The sequence below is a fragment of the Carcharodon carcharias genome, chromosome 26, assembly GCF_017639515.1.
Source record: "Carcharodon carcharias isolate sCarCar2 chromosome 26, sCarCar2.pri, whole genome shotgun sequence".
NCBI classification, from domain to species: domain Eukaryota; kingdom Metazoa; phylum Chordata; class Chondrichthyes; order Lamniformes; family Lamnidae; genus Carcharodon; species Carcharodon carcharias.
This window is the reverse complement of record NC_054492.1, coordinates 21,340,305-21,367,950: the sequence shown is the minus strand read 5'-3', so window position 1 is coordinate 21,367,950 and position 27,646 is coordinate 21,340,305. Positions and strand designations below refer to the sequence as shown.

The 27,646-nt window shown below is 47.8% G+C and overlaps 1 protein-coding gene across 1 annotated transcript; it reads right to left on the bottom strand.

Moving 5' to 3' along the window:
* Positions 1–3,127: 3,127 nt before the first annotated feature.
* On the bottom strand, positions 3,128–23,691 carry bloc1s6 (biogenesis of lysosomal organelles complex-1, subunit 6, pallidin). Its single transcript, XM_041174887.1, has 7 exons — positions 23,685–23,691; positions 17,492–17,758; positions 16,584–16,670; positions 14,539–14,683; positions 8,291–8,378; positions 5,778–5,864; positions 3,128–4,070 (listed from the first exon to the last, which is right to left on the bottom strand). Exons 1-7 carry the CDS (start codon positions 23,689–23,691, stop codon positions 3,951–3,953), a joined length of 801 nt encoding a protein of 266 aa, XP_041030821.1. The 3' UTR covers positions 3,128–3,950.
* Positions 23,692–27,646: the final 3,955 nt, after the last annotated feature.

Below are 27,646 nucleotides of genomic sequence, written 5' to 3'. Positions count from 1 at the left end.
CCCAATTAACAGAATTGTCTAGACGTTCAGAGTTGAGACAGATAATAAGCCCATTTTGTTCTCCCAATAATAACCTGTCTCACATATTGAACTGTTTGATCAAATATGAGGTGGTCCTTGGTCTGTAGAAAATTGGAGAGCTTTACATCATGTACATCAATGACTTTGTGATCGTGGATGAGCTCATCCTTCAATGCCCTGTACAAGAACTAGCTGGGCGATATAGGTCCATAAGAAATAATTCAATTGATTCTCCGTCTCCTTAGAGCATTTGGTTAAAGCGAGCAGGCTCTATTACTAAGTTTCACTTCCAGCTAAAATATGTGTCAAAGGCTTTGAGAACGGTGTCAAAGTCCACCCTCTGCCTCAGCAGAATGTTGTCTGCTATTGGACCCACAGCATAAGGAAACAAACTGACTTATTGCATTTATTCCTTAGTGTGAAGACCTGATGCTGCTTGACATCGGAGGAAGTGTTTCTTCCATAACTCCTACTTTTGGCCTCCTTGAGACTCTCAAACAGGCGGGTTAGGGGCAGTGACATGCTCACTGGGTATGGGCATCGTTACATCTCTTCCTTCTGTAGGGTTTTAAGTATGAGTAGCTCCCAAGTTTTTCTTCACTCTTGCTGTGTTCCTTCGATAGCACCAATCTCTGGCTAGATGGACTATTTTGGCATGGTTCCTGGCTATTGGTATGTGTGACCTATTTTCCCTAGGCAGACTATTGTCTTACTCAAAAACAGAATTACCTGGAAAAACTCAGCAAGTCTGGCAGCATCGGCGGAGAAGAAAAGAGTTGACGTTTCGAGTCCTCATGCCCTTCGACAGTTCTGGTGGGGCAGGTGGGGCAGGTTCACGTTGGCCGCACTCCCATTATCCAACAAACTGTACTTGAAATGCATGTGAATGTTGGGTGAAGGAATGTGTCAGCAATGTGGCCAATAAAGCTGTGCGCTGACCAATTTCCAAGAGATGCGCAGCAACAAAATATTGTTGTGCACTTGCTATCCAAACAGAGAAATTCATTCCAGTATCACGGTAAAAATGAGTAAAACTCAGTAGTTGAGTATTTTGCTAACGTTCGGGTCACAACTCAGGCCTGAAATAATAGATGCTTCGGAAAGGTGCCAAAGGTGACCTGGGACAGGATGACCAGGGCCAGAGGTGACCAAGAATGAGGTGACCAGGGCCAGAGGTGACCAGGACTTGTGGAACCAGATGTCAGGAGGGAGTTAATAGTTTCCCAGGAGAAATGGTGGGGAAAATATACTATAATTTCTTTATTAGAAATTTTATAAACAATTAATGTGGTAAAGCTATTTTATTAAATGCAAATCGGAAAACTTAACTTCCATCAAAATAATTATGGATTATAAGGCGCTCAGTGCCTGAATGAGGGACCCACATCAGGAAGGTGAGGGTGCGCTGAGAGCCACCCTTTGCCCTTGCCCTTTGACCTCCATCCCACCCTCACTCACCTGTGGCCTGGGTCTCTCGGTGATCCTCCAAGGCTCTTAATGGGTGCATTGGCAGCAGCTCCCATAGCCCCTCTGCCATTTCCTGCAATGGACAGCTACGAGCCTCTGACTGGCCAGCAGATCTCAGGGGCAGGACTTCTGCCCTGGGGTCCTTGATCCTGGGGAAAGCCCGCTGGCTACTTAAATGCCTGTTTAGCACTTAATCCTGGCGGACCTTCCCCAAAGGAGGCAACGTGGGGTTCCTGCCAGTGGACTAGACCCACGTCGCCTCAATTATTTGCATCTTGGTTGTGTGCCCATTCAAAGTGTAGGTATGCATGAGATAAAATTAAATGATTGTAAGGTTATATGAAGGTTTTACATAGGCAAATAGTAAATGTGGATCAGGTTGGCAAGCTACACAATATTATCCACCCAACACCTGGTACAATTGATTAGTCTTAACTTGCCACAATGATTAAAGTTTGTTCAAGCATTCCACCTCCTGGCAAGCAATGTGTTCTAGAATCCTTTGGGGTGATGCAGTGGTCAAGCCTCTATGTTTGTGCTTTGAAAGGGGCTCCAACATTTTCCTCCAGGGCTGTGTCAGATCGTAGCTTCTTTTTAAGTTAAACAGAGCAGGTGGGGAAAGAGATCTGGGCCTCAGTAAATCTTTTCAGCCCACTGTTAAGACTAGCTGAAGGAAAGTCAGGCCCTTACACCCTAGTTGCTGGCACCAACACCATTAGCCCAGAAACTATGCCATCCGACCCAGACACGTGACATGTCTGAAGACACCTATCGTCATTGTCTCTGCTCATCAGACAGATTGTCATTGAGCGGTACGATCCATGAGAGGCTGAACTACAGACAAGGTCAAGTCCTTTATGTTAGTTATATTACACTAACATGAAACAAAAATTGAGAAGTAATTTCAAAATATTTTCAAATAATCTTACATTATGCCTAACCTTGACCCACAGAAACATGAGGATGAAACTTGAGCCCTGAGCTTCACATAGAGCAGCACAGCTTCACCTATTCAAAGAAAATTGAGGAAATGGTGAAATTCACCATCTTTCTTGGTTAGAGTACTGCATGCAGTTCCATTTGTCATATTGCACTAAGGGCATCTTTGCACGGGAGAGGGTGCAGAGATGATTTACAAGGATGATGTCAGAAAGGTGTGGGTATACAGATCAGGAAACCATCAGCATGCTGGGTCATTTTTCTCTTGAAAAGTGGAGACAGAGGGATCACTGAATAGAGAATGGAGGAATAGAGATGATGAAAGGTTTTGATAGAGTGGATACAGAGAGAATGTTTCCTCTTGTGGGGAAGACTACAACAAGAGGCCATCAATATAAGATAGTCACCAAGAATTCCAATGGGCAGTTCAGAGGAAACGTCTTTACCCAGAGAGTGGTGAGAATGTGGAACTCACCATCATGGGGAGTGATTGAAGTGAACAGTATAGATGTGTTTGTTTAAGGGGAGGCTAGACAAACATACGAGGAAGAAAGGAATGGATGGTTAGGATGATAGATTTAGATGAGGAAAGATGGGAGGAGGATCTAGTGGAGCATAAACACCAACATGGACTGGTTAGGCCAAATGGCCTGTTGTGTTGTATATCCGATGTAATAATTAAAAGCCAAACACACAGAAATGGAGTGAGAAGTTACAATTTTATTGGTTTGCAGGAAGTTGTGACAATGACCAGAGTACATAACTCAATGTGAAACTATTTGTCTAAATTGTTGCTAATAATGACCACAGCCTTCATATTGACATACATCTACATGCAGGATCTCAGAATGTATTCAGTAAATTGCCAGCATAAATCTAAAAACAGAACTGATGTTAACAAAGAGCAAAAACTTCCAAAGAGAAACACCTGAACACATTCCCAAATTTAATTTTCTATTTTAAATATTCTCATGCTGCATTACATTTTCTAGTAAGTCACACTGATCTCCTGCGAGACTGTGACGCTGTAACAGGCTCATCCACAGAATCACCACTTACAGTCAACGTACAAACAGCAAATTTGCCCAGGCTTCAATCATCGGTTTCAATTTCAACTGGTGTGAGTCAAGGAGATTCTGTGCACCGAGTGAGCTCTTAACTCACATGGGATGAACATAGAATTTCAGTTGATAATCATTTCAGGGATTGCACTATTTAAGAAAATAAGTAGCCTGGAGGAATACTTTTCTGGCATCATGTGACAGGATATCACTAGTGCTCCAAAATAACCTGAAGAGGCAGTTTCACATTCCACAGCAGGAAGGTAGGTTACAATGACATTGTTTGAAAAAGTTAATTAGCAGCTCCCAATGAAAATCCAACTGTGAACCTCCACTTTACATAAAGTGTTTCAATTTTATACAGTCTCTATTTCGAATTAATCATAATATAGAAAGAAACAAGAGATTAGTCGTCATAATTTCCTGCTCCAAGTCATTGGAAGGAACCACAAGATAGCTGGGCTAGGAGAGCTTCGCTGGCTTGGCAATGAGTTGTCGTTCACGCTCTAGCTCCTTCTCCCTCCGCTGTTCTCGCTCTAACTCATCCTTCCGTCTCTGCTGCTGAAGCTTTAGAGCTCGTCTCTGCAAATGATGAAGTGAAAGAAAGGAACATTTTAAAGGTTTAACAATAAGTCACAAAAGGGCAAATGCCATTCCCCACAGAAGGTGAGATTGAGTTGACATTGGTACAAGCAAAGGGACAAATACTGGGCTATACACTTTCCACAGATTCTCAACAGACCTAAATCTTAATCTGAAGATCAGGACAGAACTGAAACCAGAGAAAGGGGCCTAAACTTCCAAATCAAGGAAGTTGTACACCTCAGAAGAATGAGAAATTATTGAGTGAATAAAATAATCAGGAAAGTCAGGATGGACTTCAAACTCAGAGTGGAGATGTTCTCGAACACAGATGTTACATCACCTATCAGGGAATACAAAATGCATCAATGATGTGCCATTGGGAAGCTATTCCATTTGTCGGTGGGGGGGAACGTGGGGGTCCTGGTCATGTTGGCCTATGCACTAGTCATCTGCTCCATAGTTGTGTGCTCAGCACATTGCTAAGTATATACGCTGTGGTCATCTGGCACAGGGAGGATAAATCACCGACGGAGGTGATCTTTGTTGTCAAACTCCCTCAGTACTGACCCTACGACAGTGCAGCACTCCCTCAGTACTGACTCTCCGACAGTGCGGCACTCCCTCGGTACTGACCCTCCGACAGTGCAGCACTCCCTCGGTGCTGACCCTCTGCCAGTGCAGCACTCCCTCGGTGCTGACCCTCTGCCAGTGCAGCACTCCCTCGGTGCTGACCCTCGAACAGTGCAGTATCCCTCTGTGCTGCACTGGATTTTCCACACAGTTGGTGTATTGAAGTCCTGTTGCTAAATAATCCAAACTAACATTCTGATTCTATCATATCTATGCTTTCCTTTCACATCTCTTTTTACAGTCCTGCCTTATCTGCTAAAGTCTTGGAAATTAGTCACTCAAATATTTAACACAAATGCTAAAAAAGTAGCAGGAACCAGTAATGTCAACACACTGTAACTGGAATTAAATCAAGGCCTAACAAGCCTAAAATCTGCTAACATTTCACAGCCCAGCACTTGCCCTAACTGGGCAAAAAGAGTGCACAGTCCTAAATGGGTGCAAACTCAGCATAACTTCATGCAATTCTACTTAAACAAAGGTGAGGTTTCTTTTCTGAGCAGATCCAAATATCCACAGACCCACATGTCTGTCCCATCATTGCAACACCAGCCTCTGAACAAGAAACTCCCCCCTCAGTTGTGTAGATATATGCTCACAATCACCTCAATGGGTAAACTGACGAACAACATCATTAAGGAACTGTCAAAGCGTCAGCCATCAATGCTCCCAAAATAAAGGTTCCTCACGGTGAGTCCATGCACTGAAGATGCAAAACTCTAAACCATCACTCCTTACACTGAGATGGCAGCCAACTGAAACAAGGGCACAAATGGCCAAGAATAAGTGGGGAAAAAGCTAGCAGAAAGGCTCCACAAGGAAGCGGACATCACCTGGGAAGAAACACAATAACCAAGGACAAAGTGGATTCAGGAGCATCGGAACAACATTTGCAGCCTCACTCCAGCTTAAACCATTTCTTGAAATCCACTTCCGCGAACATTTCTCCCGGAAGAAAGTTAGTTAATGAACAGAAAGCTAGGAGTTATTCAGCAGGTTGGAAATTACACTGTCCAGGGGGGAAACTGCGTGACCTTTCCCGCCAGTGGGGGTTGGGTCACTGTTGTCACTCACCTTTAGCTTAGTTGTCTTTTCATGCAGTGTTACCATTTCCTTTCGAATGTTAACTAGTTTATTGTAATAACATTTTGCTTCTGTGAACTAAAGGGAAAGAATGAACAAAACTTACTATTCACCATATTTAGAAAAGTTTCCATCTAAAATATGTTAACTAACATAACTGTCCAATCCATGAGTTTCAATTCCTGCCAGGATTCAAATTACAGAAATGAGGAGAACAATATATATCAAGATTCAGCAGAATCTCACACAATAAAACAATAGGCAATTGCTGCCACTAAGACGACCCAATCTCTCTGGTTTCTAATCATTTATTTTAAAGACAACAGCCAAACAGTCACGTTGGGAGATGTGGAGCCACCTCATCACATTTAACAATTTATCAAAGAACAGGGTCGCGTATTAATATATGCAACACATATTAATACGCGGACAGAAAGAACATATACAAGTATTGTGCCTGTTTCAGCAAAACAAAGTAAGTGACAGCCATTCGCTGACTCATTCCTCAGAGCAATGCCTTGACCAATCAGGGTTAAGCTGCCTGGTTTAAATTTCAAACAATGCTTGGCAGTTAACTGTTAATCACCATCACTGGTGTATTCTCCATGACAACACCACTTGCCAACCATTCAGCACTCACCTCACATACAGTATAAATTGTTGTTTTCCCCTTACATTGGTATTCTTGTGAAAATCCCGATGAGTGCAAGATGAAAAGCTTCGACATGATTTGTTTTTCAGCAATGCACCAGCATATCTTCCAGCAGAATTTTAAGCTGGATCTGTCCCTCCCACTCACTCATGTCCTTCATGAATGGCTAGATCATAATCTGAGGACGTCAGGATTAATTTTCTTGGGTAAATTATCAGATTTATCAAATTCAGTTTCATATTTTGTTTTGCTGGGATTTGAACTTCTGACCTCTGGTTAGAACAAGAAGAGAACTGCTGCCGTCAACATCCTGGGGGTTACCACTGACTGGAAACTGAACTGGACTAGCTGTACTGTGGCTACAAGAGCAGGTGAGAGGCTGGGAATCCTGCGGTGAGTAACTCACCTCCTGACTCCCCAACGCCTGTCCACCATCTACAAGGCACAAGTCTGGAGCGTGATGAAATACGGTCCAATAGCTTGGATTATTGTGGCTCCCACAGCATTCAAGGAGCTCAACACCATCCAGGACAAAGCAGTCCACTTGGCTGGCATCCCATTCACCACCTTCAGCATCTGCTTCCTCCACCACCGACACACAGTAGCAGCAGTGTGTATCATCTACAAGATGCACTGCAGGATCTTGCAAAGGCTGCTTAGGCAGCACCTTCCAAACCCATGACTGCTACCATCTAGAAGGACAAGGGCAGTAGACACATGGAACACCACCACTTGCAAGTTCTCCTCCAAGCCACTCACCATCCTGACCTGGAAATATATCACTGTGCCCGCATTGTCACTGGGTCGACATCTTGGATCTCCCTCCCTAACAGCACTGTGGGTGTACCTACACCACATGGACTGCAGCGGTTCAAGAAGGCGGCTCACCACCACCACCTTCTCAAGGGTAACCAGGGATGGGCAGCAAATGCTGGTCTTGACACTGCAGCCCACATGTTGTGAATAAATAAATAAAAAACATAGCCACATATATTTATACATGGAATATATATAAACATTGAATATATCTAGAATATTGAAGGTTTTTGCGTTTTATCAGTTAAAATGTGAGAGATTAATTATATTCAAAAGCTCCAAAATTCCCATTTCACAGCCAGTAAAATATTTTATCAGACCAACCCCTCCCCTTTGAATCATTTCCCTGCTTGTAAATGAGACATGGACAAGGAAGATGCAGTTTGCACTGGAAGCTGGTTTATTTCCCAGTCCAAGGCAGTGACACCCACTGGGATTCCGGCAACATTAAAAAGCCTTTCAAATTCTGCAGTTGTGGTTTATGCAGATCTATGGGAAAAGTGCAGGCAAGAGGACTAGTAGCCGGATAGGTCTTTCAGAGGCAGCACAAGCACAATGGGAAAAATGGTCTCTTGCTGTGCTGTACGATTCTATTATTTGTTTTTATTTATGAAACATATTACCTTCCTCTGAAATAGCTGTCAATGACATCCTTGGCTTGTGAGTCTTTGCCATAAACCTTGACAACAACACAACTGCAGCCTACAACCTTGCGAAGCTTCCCTTGCACAGGCCTACCCATGCGCCAAGTTTCTTGTTGTCATCAACTTTAATCAGGTTGATCTAATGCTCAACACAGAGTGCCTCTACCAACTTAACACACCGTGCCTCATCACAATTGCCTGCCAGGACATACAAGTGATCTGTCTTTTGTCCAGCAGCTTGACCGCTTCCCATCGTGGATGTATGCAGTTTTCAGCACTTCCTGAAGTGTGTTAACATCCATGACACCACTGGCAGTTATTATAGAGCAATCTCAGTCCCTCTGTGCTGCAACCTAATTTATCCTACACACTCTGTACAACATGGTACTTACAAGCACGTTGATATCCAGCACTAAGTGACACTCACGGAACTTGGCAATCTCTTGCTCCAGGGTATCCAATAGGACCACTTGATTCTGTCTAAAATAATTGAAATACAAACTGATTTAAACAGTAACAAAATCCATTACTATTGTCAGTTCTATTTTAGGCTTTGATGGTTCCACAGCTAACTGTGCTGCCCCCACAGTTCAGCAGCTGCTTTTAGCGGTTTTGTTCACAGACTGGGAGGTGCAGAGTGGGAATGGTGACATTTTGCTACAGCAAACTCTGCAGTTGAGAGAAATCATTCAGGATATCCCAGCAACTACAGCAAGCAATATCCCATCCATACACCCTCCGTTAATGTTGAATTTGTGTTGCAATGAAATGCATATTTTAAATTAGTCATTAAGCACAGCTATCTCCAGTTGGGGAAGGATTATGGAATCATTGTAAGAGTTTATGAACCAATTTGCTCTGAGTGTCTGGGAAGAATTGAGAGATTCTGTGACTTTGCTGTGTTGGAAATAAACTTGTTTTAAGGTACAGGCTAGCTTCAGATTCATTCTTCCTCAACATAAGATTATTGGAATTAACATGGTAGCAGAGGATGAGCTTTGGTAATTGGTTACTGAATAAGAAGCTTTTTGTCTCTATCCTGAGAGACAAAAAGAGGCATACTGCTGCTGATAAACTCTATTACAGAATGGCAGAGGGACATCACAAAATCTCCAGTTCTGACTATCCGCTGATTTTTGTTTTTGGCAATTGAACAATATCAGCATTGGGAAATGAAGTTGAAGTGTGGACATTTGTTACCCCAAAATAAGCAAGGGTATGGCTTTGGCATTACCAGCAAAAAGTAAGATTAGGAGTAAGGTGTTTTTAGAATTGGATGTGGATGATTTGAACACTTCTATTACAGTTTTATAAAAATGATGCTTTTCTGGAAGCATATGAAGCATAGTCAACCTTTGATAGATTGGAAAAAGCAGATGATCAATCCGTGGAAGAATATATTATGGACTTTGATAAAGCTTAATCTAGAAATCCTGGAGTTTATATTGGCATTTACGTTATTTGATTGTGCATGCATTTCTCATATCGATAGACTTTTGGTATTGACGGGGGTTCAATTTCATGGGAAAGACTCTCTCCCAGACCGAATGGCTGCTACCCTAAAAACTTTTTTGGGAAAACTGTGTCATTTCCAGCTATTTTCTTATCAAATACAGACAACTCTGCAGTAAAACAAAGGATTGAGATCAGAATTTTGAGATCAACAAGATATAAAATGCAGATTTTAGTACAAAGATGGGACTCGCTGATAAGTGGTCGTAAGGTGGTTGTACTTTTATCCAACTTGACAGTAGAGACAAAGGTGGGTCTGGGATGGTGACTGTAGGTGCTTGAACATGAGAAATCCACGGGGAACGGTTAATCGGTGTTATTGGTGTGATTCTAAATATCATTACGCAATGAACTTCCCTCAGTGAAACAATCATGTGTTTGAACTAACGCACAAGACAGGATTCTGAGACTGAAAATGGTGATGGTGACCACCATGAAGGAATTGTGTTGGTCACTGGGAGTTTGAATCCGGTTGAGTATTTTGATAGCTGATTCATTCAACTGTGCAGTTTATATAGTGATTACCCTTCCACAATACGTGGGTGGATTGGCTTAACTGCTACCTGGAGTCTCTCTGAGGCAGATCAGTGGAAGGCTGAGGAGTGTGGAAACTACATCTGCTTCAAGTCTGGGGATGATAATATGCTAACATCTTCCAAATAATTAGTCCTCCCTTGCAAGATAGCTGGAATCAGTCTCTTCATCAGTGCTAATGTGATCTCTAGCGAGATACCTCTATAGTTGAGCAGATCTTCGATTGGGGCGGGTGGGGGAAAAGTGCAAATAAAGCTAGACAAGGAGAATGACAGAGCGATTGTGTTCGGGAAAACAGTGGATTTCTGTTTTACTTGGTCAGGCTATTACTGCCTGCCATTAAGGAAGCCAGATATTGCTCGAAGAGTTCAAGCAGTCTTGTTAACTTCTGGAGATAAAAGTTTGGTGGAAATGAAGACGATTATTTGGAGGTTGCATAGCCAAATTGCACATCCAGCGCCACAAAGACGGAAAACTTTACCGTGGGAAGCTGGAATGGTTGATAACAAATACGACAACCTTTACTGAGCAAGTCACATCTCAATATGACATTTGTGTTTAAACATTGAAAGATATCGCCACATCCTGTTGTGAGTCTACCATGGGCCAGGAAATGTAATGATGTAGTGGGTATGGACTTAAAAGTATGGGACAAGGATCGGGTTTTTTTTTGCTGCTACACTTTGTAGTTATGGTGACCAGGTTTAGCCTATCTATGGTAATACATGGGAAGCACAAACAAACCATTGTCGATTTAAGGCCATGGAGAAATGAGTGGGTAACAGATTAGGAACACCAACAAAATTCTTGACAGGTAATAGAGGGGAATTTGCAAATGAGGAGTTTCAGGATGTGTGAAAATTTGAACAGCAAAGTTACACAGACTGCGGCTGAGAGCATGTTCAGCAATGGTTTGTCCGAGAGGAATCGTACAGCGATAGACAACATGTTGCATAAGATGCTGGCTGAACAACGGATTGCAGATTACAAATGGTGTTGGCAGGGACCGTACAAGCAAAGAATTCTTTACAAATGGTTGGGGGGTATAGTCGATACCATTTGGTGTACAGAAGGAATCCAAAGTTGCCTTCAATGCAATCGGATGCTCCCCCTGCTCTTACCATTAGCTCTGGGGGTTTTTTCAGCCACTTGAATATGTTGCATACAGGCAGGAAAGAGGTTTCTGAAAGAATTAGGAGGGCATTGCAACACCGCATAAAACTGTCCTGAGGTAGAATTTAGTTCAGGTTGATCTGGCTCATTGAGAGAGAGGGGCAAAGGGAATGGAAAGTTATAGGATGTGAAGTGAAAACTTATGATTCAACACGGAATCAGATGATGAAAGCCCATTCTTATTGGGTCACTGTCAGTATTCGCGAATTCATAATTCATTCCAATGTGGTAGAAGATGCAAAGCACCACATACTCCTATATTTGGTAGGGTAGAGCCAGAGGGACAAGATATAACAGATCAGGAGTTCGATATCAATGGAAAATTGGTTTGTGATAAACAGGAAGGGGCTATTTTGTCCAGAGGTCAACTGCCCAAAGCGGGTTCCCGGGTATTGTATTGTCTAGAAGGATCAGATAACTGGAGGGATGCAACAATAATGGGATGGGCAGGAAAATCTATTGGAAAATATAAGAATTGGTTGAATGTCCTGGATGATGGACAAGCAGTGAAGGCCATGGACTGGGAAAATGGAGTATGAGAATGGAAAATAAGGAAGCATAGCCCAAGTTGCAGTAATGGTTCAGGTGGTGAATCCTGGGTGAGGAAACATTCACATATAGTGATAGGGCCTCTGACCGGGTATGCAGACAGTAGGAGCACAAAGACTTAAACTAGGGATCGCATCCTGACTAGATGACATAGTAGAGTGGAGGAATTATTACAATAAAGTAGCAGAAGCAGAAGTCCCCAGGAGACCAAGAGGGTTTTGTAACAGCTGACAAATTAGGGGAGAAAGCAATACAGGAGGCTAAACGGACAGAGTTGGAGGGAGTTTATTGTGTATTCAGAATTCCCCGAATAGGGATCAGCCAGCATTATCACATAGGTGGGTCTGCATGGAAAAGGTCCTACCAGATGGAACTTAAGGTCAAAGCTAGGTTAGTGGCCAGGGGATTTGAAGAGTGCCTCACAGAAATCAGAGTGAACTCGCCCACAACAGAGAAGGTAATTTTGTAAATTTTTATGTCCCTTTTGGTGATGTTTTTGAGAGTGGAAGTCGATGGATATCAAAGCAGCATTTCTGCAGGGGATCACCTCTAGATGGAAGTGTTTCTCAAACCTCCTAAGGGGCAGGCAGAGGGAAAGCTTTGGAAATTCAATGTGTGTATCTGGTTTAAATGATGCTTCTAGAGTGATCGAACTGAAAAGTACTACAATGTTGTTAAAACTGGGTCTTTGCCAACTGAAGGCAGATCCTGCCATGCTTTACTGGTACCATGGCTGGAAACTGGCAGGCACTTTGATGCATGTTGATGACCTCCTGTGGTGTGGGGGGGGGGGTGGGGGGGTGTGCAGTAGTGGATTTCAAAACGGTTATTGACAAGATTAGAACAGACTTCAAGGTTAGGAGTTGGGCTAATGGGGCCTTTAAATATATTGGATTAGAAATAAAACAGTATGGGTCTGAGGTTATTTTGCACCAGTGTGCAGAAAATGTTAGTCCTATTAGTCAGTCAGGTTAGGCCTTCACAAAAACATACTGATGCTTCCAAGGATGAGACTGAGCAACTGTGGAGTCTGGTTAGGCAATTAAACTGGCTGGGTGCACAGGTGAGGCTGGATGTAAGTTTTGATGTTCTTGAACTAAGTATTATAATGAAACATCCCAAGGTTCAGGATATCTTGCAAGGAAACAAAACATTAAAGTTAAAGATGGAGAAATGTGTACTCCAGTTACCATCTTTGGGTGATTCTAAGAATATAAAATTGATTGTGTTCAGTGACGCCTCTCTCTCAAACCTTGTTGATGGGCTTTAAGTGCAGTGGTTTTATAATATTTCTTGTGATTGAAAATGGGAAGTGTTGACCCTTGACTTGGGAAACCAAGAAAATAAGGTGGGGAGTAAAGAGCATCCTGGCTGCAGAGACACTTGGATTAGTGACAAGTAGCTGACATGGCATTCTCTTTATCTAAAACGTTAGGGAATATACTAAATGGGGGAAATGATGAAGGAAATGTCCCAGTACAGTGTTATACTGACAATCACTCACTTTGGGATAACATTCACTTACCACTCTTTGTGGAGTGTAAGAAGATTACGAACTAATATTGTAAGTCTAAAACAAATGGTGGAGAGAAAGAAAATCTGAGCTCCAGTGAGTTGATACAAGTCATCAGTTATCAGACTGTTTCACCAAAAACAATGCTTGTAGTGAAAAATTGCTAGGAGGTATTCAAAGAAGGAAGACTCAGGATGTGATTTTTTTTGGGAAATGGGGGACTTATTTTTCTATCTTCAGTTTTTTGTTTTATTTCTCTGAAAAGGAAATTCACTTAGTTTATTTAAAAAAAAACAGAATCTGTTAATGTTGAATGTGTTGCAATGAAATGTTTTTGGGGAAGGATTATGGAATCATTGTAAGAGTTTATAAACCAGTTCACAGAGTGTCTAGGAGGAACTGGGAGAGCCTGTGACTTTGCTGTCTTGGAAATAAACCTGCTTTAAAGTTCAGGCTAACTCCAGACTCATTCTTCCTCGACATATGATTATTGGAATTAACACCTCTGATACTACCCCCTTCTGAGACTTCCCTTCCCCTTGACACTCCCCCTTAGACACTCCTTCAATCCCACATCTGCCCTTTAACTTCTTTGCTGTCTTATTCTTACACCTGTGCGTACCTCCTTTTGCTCCCTAATGTTACAACTCCTAACCTGTTCAGTATAACCTCTCTCCATTTATACAACCTTTGCCTCAGTGCCCTTGTTTGCTCACTGTTCCAGGTATCCTCCTCTGACAGGGGGCTTCTCAGCTGTAACTAGCAAAGAGAATATGGGAACAGCAACCAGGAGGAAGGTAGAGATCGGTTTTATACTGGGGTGAGCCCTCTTGAGAATATCTCGTGACGCTCCAGGAAGCTAAAAGAGCAGTTTAACCCTGTACATGTGGAGAGGTTTTATTCTGGAGGTGGTTTGTATTTTTGTGGGAACACTGCTGTGGAGAACTGTAACTGTCAGGCCATTGGAAGAAGCAAGTCTGTGTCTTTCACCTTTCTGATAAGCCTTGCAGATTCATCATTCCCAGTCAAATGAGGATCTTTTATATATTAAAAAAACACCTAGATTAATGTCTTCCATAATTTTATTCTAACGATTTTGTCTCAATATAATATCTTGCTCATTTAAATACAGACTTATTCAAACGAAATGAGTTCGGATAATTGGTGACAGGTAACTGGAAGTTGTTGGTACCAGGATAACACCTACACATAACCATACCAGCTGCGCACTTCCAGTTTAACATTTTGTCACAACACCAGATTGCCACTTAGTTCATAGCTGATCTCATGTACATTTGCTCAACACATAATGAGAAACAGTCAATAATTAATCAAAGGTAAACACTTCTAGAAACATACGTCAGTTCCTGGAGGGCTGTTTTCGATTGCTGTAGGTCAGGGAGATAGTGAGAGATCAGTCCCTCTGTCAATTTCTCCACGGTTGCCTGATTCAGAAGGATTAACTCATCAGGACTCTCACAATCCACTCTGGGTTCATTGAGATCTGAACCATAGGAACAAAAAATAGGAGATCATTAAAGTTATGAGACTATCGTTGAGAATTTGAATATCACAATCATCAATTCATGCACCACACAAATCTCTAAACAAATGTCCTTTCCTGTTTGGGATGAAGAATGTATTTTTATTTTTTTTAATGTTTTAAGTTAATTGTAATGTACTTAAAGAGAGGCATGGGGAGAAAAAAAAAACCTTTACAGTTTTAGAACTTTGTATCAGTGCCAAGCATTTCCAGATGAGGCAAAGTAAAGCTCTCTCTCCTCTGAGCCAATGTATCCTCAATGAGACAAACATGCCCACCCTCTTACAACTGATTGGAGAATGACTCCAAATTATTTCACTCAGGAATTCAAAGATCGGAGACTTTGAATCAATCAGTTTGGCAACTGGATTAGATTTGGACCCAAGACCGATAAAGGTGCCTTTCTCGTGTTTTTTTTTATATGAACCTTTCTTTACTGTTTCAAGTTTTTAAGATGTCTATACTGCCACTATTGACCAATTCTACAGTATTCCTCCGTCTGTGAGGCCTCTCTCAGTGGACACTTTGCAAATAGGAAATTCAAAAGTTTAACCATGAAGAGGAGCAAAGCATGATGAACTTTTACATGTCAACCATGTGACCCACCTGGCAATTATACAACCAGCCACTATCCAAGAGCTTGGCGGTGTCCGGTAACACACTGGACCGGCTTGATGCTCTCCCCTGTGACAACATGTTAAAACTTCAATTTGCACAAAAAGGTCAGCAGATTGAAATGTACCTGCCTCTAGTTGGGTAAACTGGAAGACTCATACACTGCCCAATCATTCAGGAATACTGGTTACTGTGCACTGGAACATTCTATTAGTAATTTTACTGGATTATTCCTCAGACACAGTAAGTTACTTAGAGTTAAAGAAAAAAAGAGAAGGAGACTGTGCCTAAGGGGAGAGGAGCAGGAGCAGGTGTGAAGAAGACAGGGATTGGGGGGGGGTGGGGGGAAAGGAAAGAAAAGATAAAGAACAAGAGGGAGGGAGGGAGACAAATACACATACATCCCTTTCATGAATATTGTGCTAGATAATATGCCACGCGTTTGTGTTATCTGACACCAGTAGGGAAATGACAGCAGTGGGGAACACAGACACCAACAACGTGATGCCAATGAGCTGGGCTGTAATCTAACTCATTCTGTGATGTGAATCTGACAGGTCATCGCCCACATCTGTGCACAGTCTATTTACAGCCTTTATTTAACTCGTACAGTTCACTATTAAACATATTGCAAATCTAAATATTAAAGCAGAAACCACTTGCCCCATATATCCTCCGTATCTACCTTCCCCAAACAGATACCAACCTTTGTAAATTATTTGCAATAATATTTGAATGAAACACCTTACTGCATAAATATCCCCATAATACTCACTACCAGTGTCACAAAATGGAGACAACAGTCAAGAAACACCTTTGTATAACTTTTATTACAATAATCTTACAACAATGATTGAAGTTTCAGCTACACTGCACGAGTGCTGACTTCAGTCGGTATCAGTCCACATATCAGCCTCAATCCAGGGCACAAACCAAATAACCAAGATGGCTATTGGATGCACTGGGCTCCCATCTCAGTAGGAATTTTCTCCCATGTTCCACCTTCATCTTACTGCTCTGAATTCTAGACATCACGCTCACCCTTTTCCCCCAAGAAAACAAATATCAGCTGCCCAGGGAGATTCTGTCTGAATTTCCCAATCTCCCCAAGGAAGAGGGCACATTAACCATTCCCATGGCCTAGGTAAACCTGGGGAGCAGCGAAATGAGAGATTATACCTCGAAACTGATGAGGACATTTGGAACATCTTGCTTGATGCATCAAGGACCAAACTATTAATCTTACCTGCTGATTGATCGACTTGTGGAGATATATGTGGATTGGTTTCCCCTGGCTCCATGGCTTCCTCAGTCTGAAACTTGCTGCTTTTTGCTAAACCAATAGTGCACAAGGAGTGAGTAAACAGAAACTGGGTTCAACGGCTATTCCACCTGTTGCAAATTCTTTCCCAATTCCTATAATTTATACGACCGCTCCCCCTCCCTGGCAACAGGCTGAAACTAAACCAGACAATTCACAGCCTTGGTGGCACAGCTGACCACATACTCGGGCCATCATTTAGAGACCGCCAACTTCTACATCCTTAACACTGCCCCCGTCTCAGCTCATCTGCTGCTGAAGCCCTCATCCTTTGTTTCTGGGGAACTCGACTATTCTAACGCCTGCCTGGCTGCTCTCCCACATTCCACCTTCCGTAGACTTGAGATTATCCAAACCTCTGTCTGTCCTCCTCGTCTTCACTGACCTACATTGGCTCCCGGTCAAGCAAAGTCTTGGTTTTGAAATGCTCCTCAATTCCTCCAGGGCCTTGTCTCCCTCTCCAGCCCCATAGCCGAGGCCCCCTGCGCTCCCCTTCGTCCCGGCCTTTCCATGGCCCCCACCTGATGTCCCGGAGCTGAGCCTCTGGGATTCTCTCCCTGTCCGGCTGAGCTTTGCTTCTTCTGGTGTCTCGGTTTATTTTTTTTTTTGTTTAATGCTCCTGTGAAGCGCCTGCATTCAGGGCGCTATATAAATGTCAGCTGTTGTTTCTCTGCCCCGGCCCGGGTGATGATCCGGGAGGGACAGCCCGAGCCCCCCAATCCAGCCCCAGGAAAGGCCGAGGCTGCGGCCTGCGGAGCCGCCGAGGCCCCGGTGTCGGCCCGGACCGATCCCACCCCCCCCCCCCCCCCCCCCCGCCCCGGGGGCCAGGGTACCTGCCGCAGCCCCGGCTCCAGGCTCCCGGTCCCCGGTCCCGGCTTCGCGATCCGGCCGGAGCGAGAATCCCGATCTCCCCCGGAACTGCAGAGAGGCGGCGGCTCCCCGAGCGCGGAGCCCGGCCCTTCCGCAGGCCCAGCCCCCGAGGCCGGCCTGACCCCGACCCCCGACCCCCGACTCCGGCTCCGGCTCCGGCTCCGGCCCCTCAACCCGGCCCTTCCGCAGGGCCTGAACCCCGAACCCCCCCCCCCCCCTCCCGCCCGCCTCTGAACCCGAACCCGAACCTGAACCTGAACCTGAACACCTGCCCCAGCCCCAACCCCCCCGGGCCCCGAACCCCCTAAACCCCCTAAACCCAAACCCCCGGGCCCCGAACCCCCTAAACCCAAACCCCCGGGCCCCGAACCCCCTAAACCCCCTAAACCCAAACCCCCGGGCCCAGAACCACCTAAACCCCCGGGCCCCGAACCCCCTAAACCCAAACCCCCGGGCCCAGAACCACCTAAACCCCCGGGCCCCGAACCCCCTAAACCCAAACCCCCGGGCCCCGAACCCCCTAAACCCCCTAAACCCAAACCCCCGGGCCCAGAACCACCTAAACCCCCGGGCCCCGAACCCCCTAAACCCAAACCCCCGGGCCCCGAACCCCCTAAACCCAAACCCCCGGGCCCCGAACCCCCTAAACCCCCTAAACCCAAACCCCCGGGCCCCGAACACCCGAAACCCCCTAAACCCAAACCCCCGGGCCCCGAACCCCCTAAACCCCCTAAACCCAAACCCCCGGGCCCCGAACCCCCTAAACCCAAACCCCCGGGCCCCGAACCCCCTAAACCCCCGGGCCCCGAACCCCCTAAACCCCCTAAACCCAAACCCCCGGGCCCCGAACCCCCTAAACCCAAACCCCCGGGCCCCGAACCCCCTAAACCCCCTAAACCCAAACCCCTGGGCCCCGAACCCCCTAAACCCAAACCCCCGGGCCCCGAACCCCCTAAACCCAAACCCCCGGGCCCCGAAACCCCTAAACCCAAACCCCCGGGCCCCGAACCCCCTAAACCCCCTAAACCCAAACCCCCGGGCCCCGAACCCCCTAAACCCAAACCCCCGGGCCCCGAACCCCCTAAACCCAAACCCCCGGGCCCCGAACCCCCTAAACCCCCGGGCCCCGAACCCCCTAAACCCAAACCCCCGGGCCCCGAACCCCCTAAACCCCCAAACCCCCGGGCCCCGAACCCCCTAAACCCAAACCCCCGGGCCCCGAACCCCCTAAACCCCCTAAACCCAAACCCCTGGGCCCCGAACCCCCTAAACCCAAACCCCCGGGCCCCGAACCCCCTAAACCCCCTAAACCCAAACCCCCGGGCCCCGAACCCCCTAAACCCAAACCCCCGGGCCCCGAACCCCCTAAACCCAAACCCCCGGGCCCCGAACCCCCTAAACCCCCGGGCCCCGAACCCCCTAAACCCAAACCCCCGGGCCCCGAACCCCCTAAACCCCCAAACCCAAACCCCCGGGCCCCGAACCCCCTAAACCCCCTAAACCCAAACCCCCAGGCCACGAACCCCCTAAACCCCCTAAACCCAAACCCCCAGGCCCCGAACCCCCTAAACCCCCTAAACCCAAACCCCCAGGCCACGAACCCCCTAAACCCCCTAAACCCAAACCCCCGGGCCCCGAACCCCCTAAACCCAAACCCCCGTGCCCCGAACCCCCTAAACCCAAACCCCCGGGCCCCGAACCCCCTAAACCCCCTAAACCCAAACCCCCGGGCCCCGAACCCCCTAAACCCAAACCCCCGGGCCCCGAACCCCCTAAACCCCCGGGCCCCGAACCCCCTAACCCAAACCCCCAGGCCCCGAACCCCCTAAACCCAAACCCCCAGGCCCCGAACCCCCTAAACCCAAACCCCCGGGCCCCGAACCCCATAAACCCAAACCCCTGGGCCTCGAACCCCCAAACCCCAGGGCCCCGAACCCCCTAAACCCAAATCACTGGGCCCCGAACCCCCAAACCCCAGGGCCCCGAACCCCCTAAACCCAAACCCCCGGGCCCCGAACCCCCTAAACCCAAACACCTGGGCCCCGAACCCCCTAAACCCCCTAAACCCAAACCCCCGGGCCCCGAACCCCCTAAACCCCCTAAACCCAAACCCCCGGGCCCCGAACCCCCTAAACCCAACCCCCCGGGCCCCGAACCCCCTAAACCCCCGGGCCCCGAACCCCCTAAACCCCCTAAACCCAAACCCCTGGGCCCCGAACCCCCTAAACCCAAACCCCCGGGCCCCGAACCCCCTAAACCCCCTAAACCCAAACCCCCGGGCCCCGAACCCCCTAAACCCAAACCCCCGGGCCCCGAACCCCCTAAACCCAAACCCCCGGGCCCCGAACACCCTAAACCCAAACCCCCGGGCCCCGAACCCCCTAAACCCCCGGGCCCCGAACCCCCTAAACCCAAACCCCCGGGCCCCGAACCCCCTAAACCCAAACCCCTGGGCCCCGAACCCCCAAACCCCCGGGCCCCGAACCCCCTAAACCCCCAAACCCAAACCCCCGGGCCCCGAACCCCCTAAACCGCCTAAACCCAAACCCCCAGGCCACGAACCCCCTAAACCCAAACCCCCAGGCCCCGAACCCCCTAAACCCCCTAAACCCAAACCCCCAGGCCACGAACCCCCTAAACCCCCTAAACCCAAACCCCCGGGCCCCGAACCCCCTAAACCCAAACCCCCGTGCCCCGAACCCCCTAAACCCCCTAAACCCAAACCCCCGGGCCCCGAACCCCCTAAACCCAAACCCCCGGGCCCCGAACCCCCTAAACCCAAACCCCCGGGCCCCGAAACCCCTAAACCCCCGTGCCCCGAACCCCCTAATCCAAACCCCCAGGCCCCGAACCCCCTAAACCCAAACCCCCGGGCCCCGAACCCCCTAAACCCAAACCCCCGGGCCCCGAACCCCCTAAACCCAAACCCCCGGGCCCCGAAACCCCTAAACCCCCGTGCCCCGAACCCCCTAATCCAAACCCCCAGGCCCCGAACCCCCTAAACCCAAACCCCCAGGCCCCGAACCCCCTAAACCCAAACCCCCGGGCCCCGAACCCCATAAACCCAAACCCCTGGGCCTCGAACCCCCAAACCCCAGGGCCCCGAACCCCCTAAACCCAAATCACTGGGCCCCGAACCCCCAAACCCCAGGGCCCCGAACCCCCTAAACCCAAACCCCCGGGCCCCGAACCCCATAAACCCAAACCCCTGGGCCTCGAACCCCCAAACCCCAGGGCCCCGAACCCCCTAAACCCAAATCACTGGGCCCCGAACCCCCAAACCCCAGGGCCCCGAACCCCCTAAACCCAAACCCCCGGGCCCCGAACCCCCTAAACCCAAACCCCTGGGCCCCGAACCCCCAAACCCCCGGGCCCCGAACCCACTAAACCCCCTAAATCCAAACCCCCGGGCCCCGAACCCCCTAAACCCCCGGGCCCCGAACCCCCTAAACCCAACCCCCCGGGCCCCGAACCCCCTAAACCCCCGGGCCCCGAACCCCCTAAACCCAAACCCCCGGGCCCCGAACCCCCTAAACCCCCGGGCCCCGAACCCCCTAAACCCAAACCCCCGGGCCCCGAACCCCCTAAACCCCCAAACCCAAACCCCCGGGCCCCGAACCCCCTAAACCCCCTAAACCCAAACCCCCAGGCCACGAACCCCCTAAACCCAAACCCCCAGGCCCCGAACCCCCTAAACCCCCTAAACCCAAACCCCCAGGCCACGAACCCCCTAAACCCCCTAAACCCAAACCCCCGGGCCCCGAACCCCCTAAACCCAAACCCCCGTGCCCCGAACCCCCTAAACCCCCTAAACCCAAACCCCCGGGCCCCGAACCCCCTAAACCCAAACCCCCGGGCCCTGAACCCCCTAAACCCAAACCCCCGGGCCCCGAAACCCCTAAACCCCCGGGCCCCGAAACCCCTAACCCAAACCCCCAGGCCCCGAACCCCCTAAACCCGAACCCCCTAAACCCAAACCCCCGGGCCCCGAACCCCATAAACCCAAACCCCTGGGCCTCGAACCCCCAAACCCCAGGGCCCCGAACCCCCTAAACCCAAATCACTGGGCCCCGAACCCCCAAACCCCAGGGCCCCGAACCCCCTAAACCCAAACCCCCGGGCCCCGAACCCCCTAAACCCAAACCCCTGGGCCCCAAACCCCCAAACCCCCGGGCCCCGAACCCACTAAACCCCCTAAACCCAAACCCCTGGGCCCCGAACCCCCTAAACCCAAACCCCCGGGCCCCGAACCCACTAAACCTCCTAAACCCAAACCCAAACCCCCTAAACCCCCTAAACCCAAACCCCCGGGCCCCAAACCCCCTAAACCGAAACCCCTGGGCCCCGAACCCCCTAAACCCAAACCCCCGGGCCCCGAACCCTCTAAACCCCCTAAACCCAAACCCCCGGGCCCCGAAACCCCTAAACCCAAACCCCCGGGCCCCGAACCCCCTAAACCCCCGGGCCCTGAACCCCCTAAATCCAAACCCCCGGGCCCCAAACCCCGAGCCCTCTAAACCCAAACCCCCGGGCCCCGAACCCCCTAAACCCCCGGGCCCCGAACCCTCTAAACCCAAACCCCCGGGCCCCGAAACCCCTAAACCCAAACCCCCGGGCCCCGAACCCCCTAAACCCCCGGGCCCCGAACCCCCTAAATCCAAACCCCTGGGCCCCGAACCCCCTAAACCCAAACCCCCGGGCCCCAAACCCCCTAAACCCCCAGGCCCCGAACCCCCTAAACCCAAACCCCCGGGCCCCAAACCCCCTAAACCCACGGGCCCCGAACCCTCTAAACCCAAACCCCCGGGCCCCGAACCCCCTAAACCCAAACCCCCGGGCCCCGAACCCCCTAACCCCCCAGGCCCCGAACCCCCTAAACCCAAACCCCCAGGCCACGACCCCCCTAAACCCCCTAAACCCAAACCCCAGGGCCCCGAACCCCCTAAATCCAAACCCCAGGGCCCCGAACCCCCTTAACCCAAACCCCCGGGCCCCCTAAACCCAAACCCCCAGGCCCCAAACCCCCTAAACCCAAACCCCCGGGCCCCGAACCCCCTAAACCCAAACCCCGGGCCCCGAACCCCCTAAACCCAAACCCCAGGGCCCCGAACCCCCTAAACCCGCAGGCCCCGAACCTCCTTAACCCAAACCCTGGCCCCAAACCCCAGGCCCATCCACAGGCCGTATCCCTGGGTCCCGAGCATAACCTGTTCCAAATTCCCCCAATCTCCCCAAACCTGAACCGGACCCTGAAATTCCTCCTGGACCCCACAGACACCCAAACACAGCCCCAAACCCCAAAAACCTGACCTCGTATCCTTGAACCTTCAAAACCTGCAAATCCACCCTTGGACCCACCAAATACCTCAACCCTCCTTGAACGCCCCCAAATCCTCAAAATCCAACCTGGGCTCTAAAACTGACATGAACCCCCAGGGAGCCAGAGTGTCATAGAGTTTACAGCACAAAAAGAGGCCCTTTGGCCCATTGGGTCCACACTGGTCATCGAGCCCCTCTCTAATCTAATCCCAGTTTCCAACTCTTGCCCCCATAGTCCTGTATCCTATGGCATTTCAAATGTTCATTTAAATACTTCTTAAATGTTATGAGGGTTCCTGCCTTTCAGGCAGTGGGTTCCAGATACCCTCCACCCTCTGGGTGAAATTTTTTTTCTCAAATTACCTCTAAACCTCAAACCTATGCCCCCTGGTTATTGATTTCTCCACCAAGGGGAAAAGTTCCTCCCTGTCTACCCTATCTGTGCCCCTCATAATTTTATACACTTCAATCATGACCCCCTCAATCTCCTCTGCTCCATGAAAAATAACCCCAGAATATCCAATCTCTCCTCATGACTAAAACTCTCCAGCCCAGTCAACATCCTGGTAAATCTCCTCTGCGCTCTCTCTAGTGCAATCACATCCTTCCTATAATGTGGATTCCAGAACTGCACACAATATTCTAGCTGTGGCCTAACCAGCGTTTTATACAGTTCCAGCATAACCTCCCTGCTCGTATATTCAGTGCCTCGGCTAATAAAGGCAAGTATCCCACATGCCTTCTAAACCACCTTATCTACCTGTCCCGCTACCTTAAGGGACCGGTGGACATGCACACCAAGGTCCTTCTGATCCTTGGTACTTCCCAGGGTCCTACCATTCATCGTGTATTCCCATGCTTTGTTTGAGCTGCCCAAGTGCACCACCTCACACTTATCTGGATTAAATTTCATTAGCCACTGATCAGCCCATCTGACCAGCTCGTCTATATCCTCCTGTAATCTAAGGCTATCCTCCTTACTATTTACCACCCCATCAATTTTGGTGTCATCTGCAAACTTACTGATCAACCCTCCTACATTCAAGTATAAATCATTTATATATACCACCATCAGCAAGGGACTCAACACTGATCCCTGTGGAATCCTGCTGGACACAGGCATCCAGTCACAAAAACACCCTTCCACCATCACCCTCTGCTTCCTGCCACTCAGCCAATTCTGGATCCAATTTGCCAAATTGCATTGGATCCCATGGGCTCTTACCTTTGTTATCAGTCTGCCATGCAGGACCTTATCAAAAGCCTTGCTGAAGTCCAAATAGACCACGTCAAATGCATTGCCCTTATCTACACACCTGGTCACCGCTTCGAAAAATTCAATCAAATTGGTCAGACATGACCTCCTCTTAACAAAACCATGCTGACTGTCCTTGATTAACCCCTGCCTCTCCAAGTGTAGATTAATTCTGTCCCTCAAAATTGCTTCCAATAGTTTCCCCACCACTGAGGTTAGACTGACCGGCCTGTAGTTCCCTGGTTTATCCCTTCGTCCCTTCTTGAATAATGGTACCACATTGGCTGTCCTCCAGTCCTCTGGCACCTCTCCTGTGGCCAGAGAGGTATTGAAAATTATTGCCAGCACCCCTGCTATCTCCTCCCTTGCCTCACTTAACAGCCTGAGCTACATTTCATCCAGGCCTGGAGATTTATCTACTTTTAAGCCTGCCAGACCACTTAGAACTTCCTCCCTTTTTATGCTAATTTCTTTAATTATATCCCGTCCTTCTGCCTAATTTCCATACCCACACCATCACTCTCACTTGTGATCACTGACACAGAGTAATATTTTATACAGCTCCATCATAACGTCTCTGCCCCGCAAACCGGTCCCTGGCCACCCCAAAAACTGACACTAAACACAGCCCAATTGCTCAAAAGCAGGACCAAGCCCCCAAAAACTGAAACTCACCACAAGCCCCCAAACCCTGGCCTCTAAACCCCAAACCAGTCCCAAACCTACTCCAACCTGCCTCCCAACTCCACAACCCTACCCCAAATCCCCAAGACATAGCCTGAACCTGGTCCCTGAATGGCATGACTCCTGAGACCCCAAAGATTAACTCTTGAACCCCAAAACCCACCATGAACCCTAAACCCTGACTTTGAACTTTCATTCATTTATTCATTGTTTCAACCCCTTTTTTATCCCCCCTTCTTATCTCATTTTCAAACCCTTTTTCCCCCACCACACCCCGCAAGGGCCATCTGTTACTTTTTCATAAAAGCAAAAAACTGTGGATGCTGGAAATCCAAAACAAAAACAGAAATACCTGGAAAAACTCAGCAGGTCTGACAGCATCTGCGGAGAGGAACACAGTTAATGTTTTGAGTCCGTATGACTCTTCAACAGAACTAAGTAAAAATAGAAAAGAGGTGAAATATAAGCTGGTTTAAGGTGGGGGGACAGTAGAGCTGGATAGAGGGCCATTGATAGGTGGAGATAGCCAAAAGATGACAAAAGGACAAAGAGTTGTTGAAGGTGGTGATATTATCTAAGGAATGTGCTAATCTAAGGAATTTCAATTCCTTCCCCCCACCCCACCCCCATTAGGGCTATCTGTACCTTGCTTATCCTGCTTTCTACCTTTAATTAGCACATTCCTTAGATAATATCACCACTTTCAACAACGCTTTGTCCTTTTGTCTGTGACATATTTTGGTTATCTCCACCTATCACTGACCCTCTATCCAGCTCTACCCTACCCCCCTGCCTTAAACCAGCTTATATTTCACCTCTATTCTATTTTTACTTAGTTCTGTTGAAGAGTCATACGGACTCGAAATGTTAACTCTGTTCCTCTCCACAGATGCTGCCAGTCCTGCTGAGCTTTTCCAGGTATTTTTGTTTTTGTTAGGTTGTTCATGTTGTTCTTTCCAAAGTGCTTATCCTTGTCCTGCTATTATAACATTCTTCTTTCTTACCTTAATGCCTATATCAGCACCTTTTTTAGCCCTTACCACTACCATTAACACTCCCCATGTCCTTTTGTTCATGACATCTTTGTCAAACTCTCCTTTACCCTCATCTATCTCTGGCCTTCTATCCAGCTTCACCTGTTCCCTCCCTCTTAAACAGTATAAATTTCATCACATTGCTACTTCTCTGTAGCTCTGAAGAAGGGTCATAAGGACTTAAAACATCAACTGTTTCTCTCTCCACAGATGCTGCCAGACTGGCTGAGTTTTTCCAGCATTTTCTGTTTTTGTTTAGGAAGTCAGGAGACTTGTTTTAGGACTTTTTCAAGTTTGGAATGGTGAGATTAGCAGAAAGACAAAAGTACTTTGTCTTGTAATTTATTTACAGTATTCAGGATAAATTGATTTTTACTGTGTAACAGTTGCCCCATACATCATTGAATTAAATGTAAACAATATGGATATAAGCTTACTTAGCTTTCTTGTCTGTGTATATGGGTTAATCTATGCCTCATTCATGCTTTTGTTAATCTCTGGACTCAACAATTCCTATGCACTCCTGGCTAGTCTCCCACATTCTACCTTCTGTAAACTTAAGCTCATCAAAACTCTGCTGCCCATGTCCTAACTTGCACCAAGTTCTGTTCTCCTCCCACCCCTGTGCATGACCTACATTGGCTCCTGGGTCAAGCAACATCTTGATTTTAAAATTGTCATCTTTGTTTTCAAATCCCCTCCCTATCTCTCTAATCCCCTCCAACACCACAACCCTCTGAGATATCTCTGCTCCTCTAATTCTGGCCTCACATGCATTCCCAATTATAATTGCTCCACTATTGGTGACCACGCCTTCAGTTGCCTAGGCCCCAGTCTCTGGACTTCTCTCCCTACATCTCTTCACCTCTCTACCTCTAATCCCTCCTCTAAGACACTTCTTAAACTCTACCTCTTTGACCAAGCTTCTGGTCACCTGACCTCATATTTCATTATGTGGCATTGTGCCATGCTTTGTTTTATAATATTCCTGTGGAATGTCTTGGAAAATTTCATTATGCTAAAGGTGCTATATAAATAGAAGTTATTGTTGTTAATAACTTGTGGCATTAATGGTAATATGTCTGGGCATTGTGGGTAGGTTTGTGATGTTCCTGCGTTTTCCTCACTTCTTCAGACTTTGCTTTTGCACCTTTTTGATTGAACCAATAAGGGTGAGACTGGGCGGCCAGTTCTTTTTTGGCTGACTGGCTGGGAATAGTGGTGAATTGTTCTTTTTTGGACTGGTGGGAGGTAAAAAAGGACTAATGGTGCCCTGAGGAAAAACCTTTATTATGCAGCAAGTCTTTAAGTTCTGGAATGCACTTTGTGAGGAACCAGTTTTTTTGCGAAATTTGAAGAACATTGAATTTTGAACATTCTTCTTCTCGAGTATTTTTAAAAGTTTGCAATATTAATTAGAGGCTGTGAATATGCCATTCTTCAAAAAAAACCATGGGTCAAGATACATGTCTGACGGGGAACATCCAGAAAGGGAAGAGCTTTTATGTGTATCTAACGATGAACTGTTGCCAGGCTAAAGATTCTTGCTGATTGGTTAAAAACACCTGGCCTAAGAGAAGCATTCTTTGAACATCTTTGTCTTTAAAAACTTTGTTAGAGTGAGTGTGTGGGTGCCTTAGAAACATGCTGCAAGGTCAAGGCTCTCTCTTTCCCCCTCTCCCTCTGTCCCACCTTTGTGTTAAACCTTCCCCAGAAATGTCTCTTTGGGATAACTCATCTGTACTTTGAAAGTCTGCAAAGTTGTGAGAAGTAAGAGTCATCAAGGACAGTTTCACCAAAAAATCCATCTGAAGGAACTTCCAGAC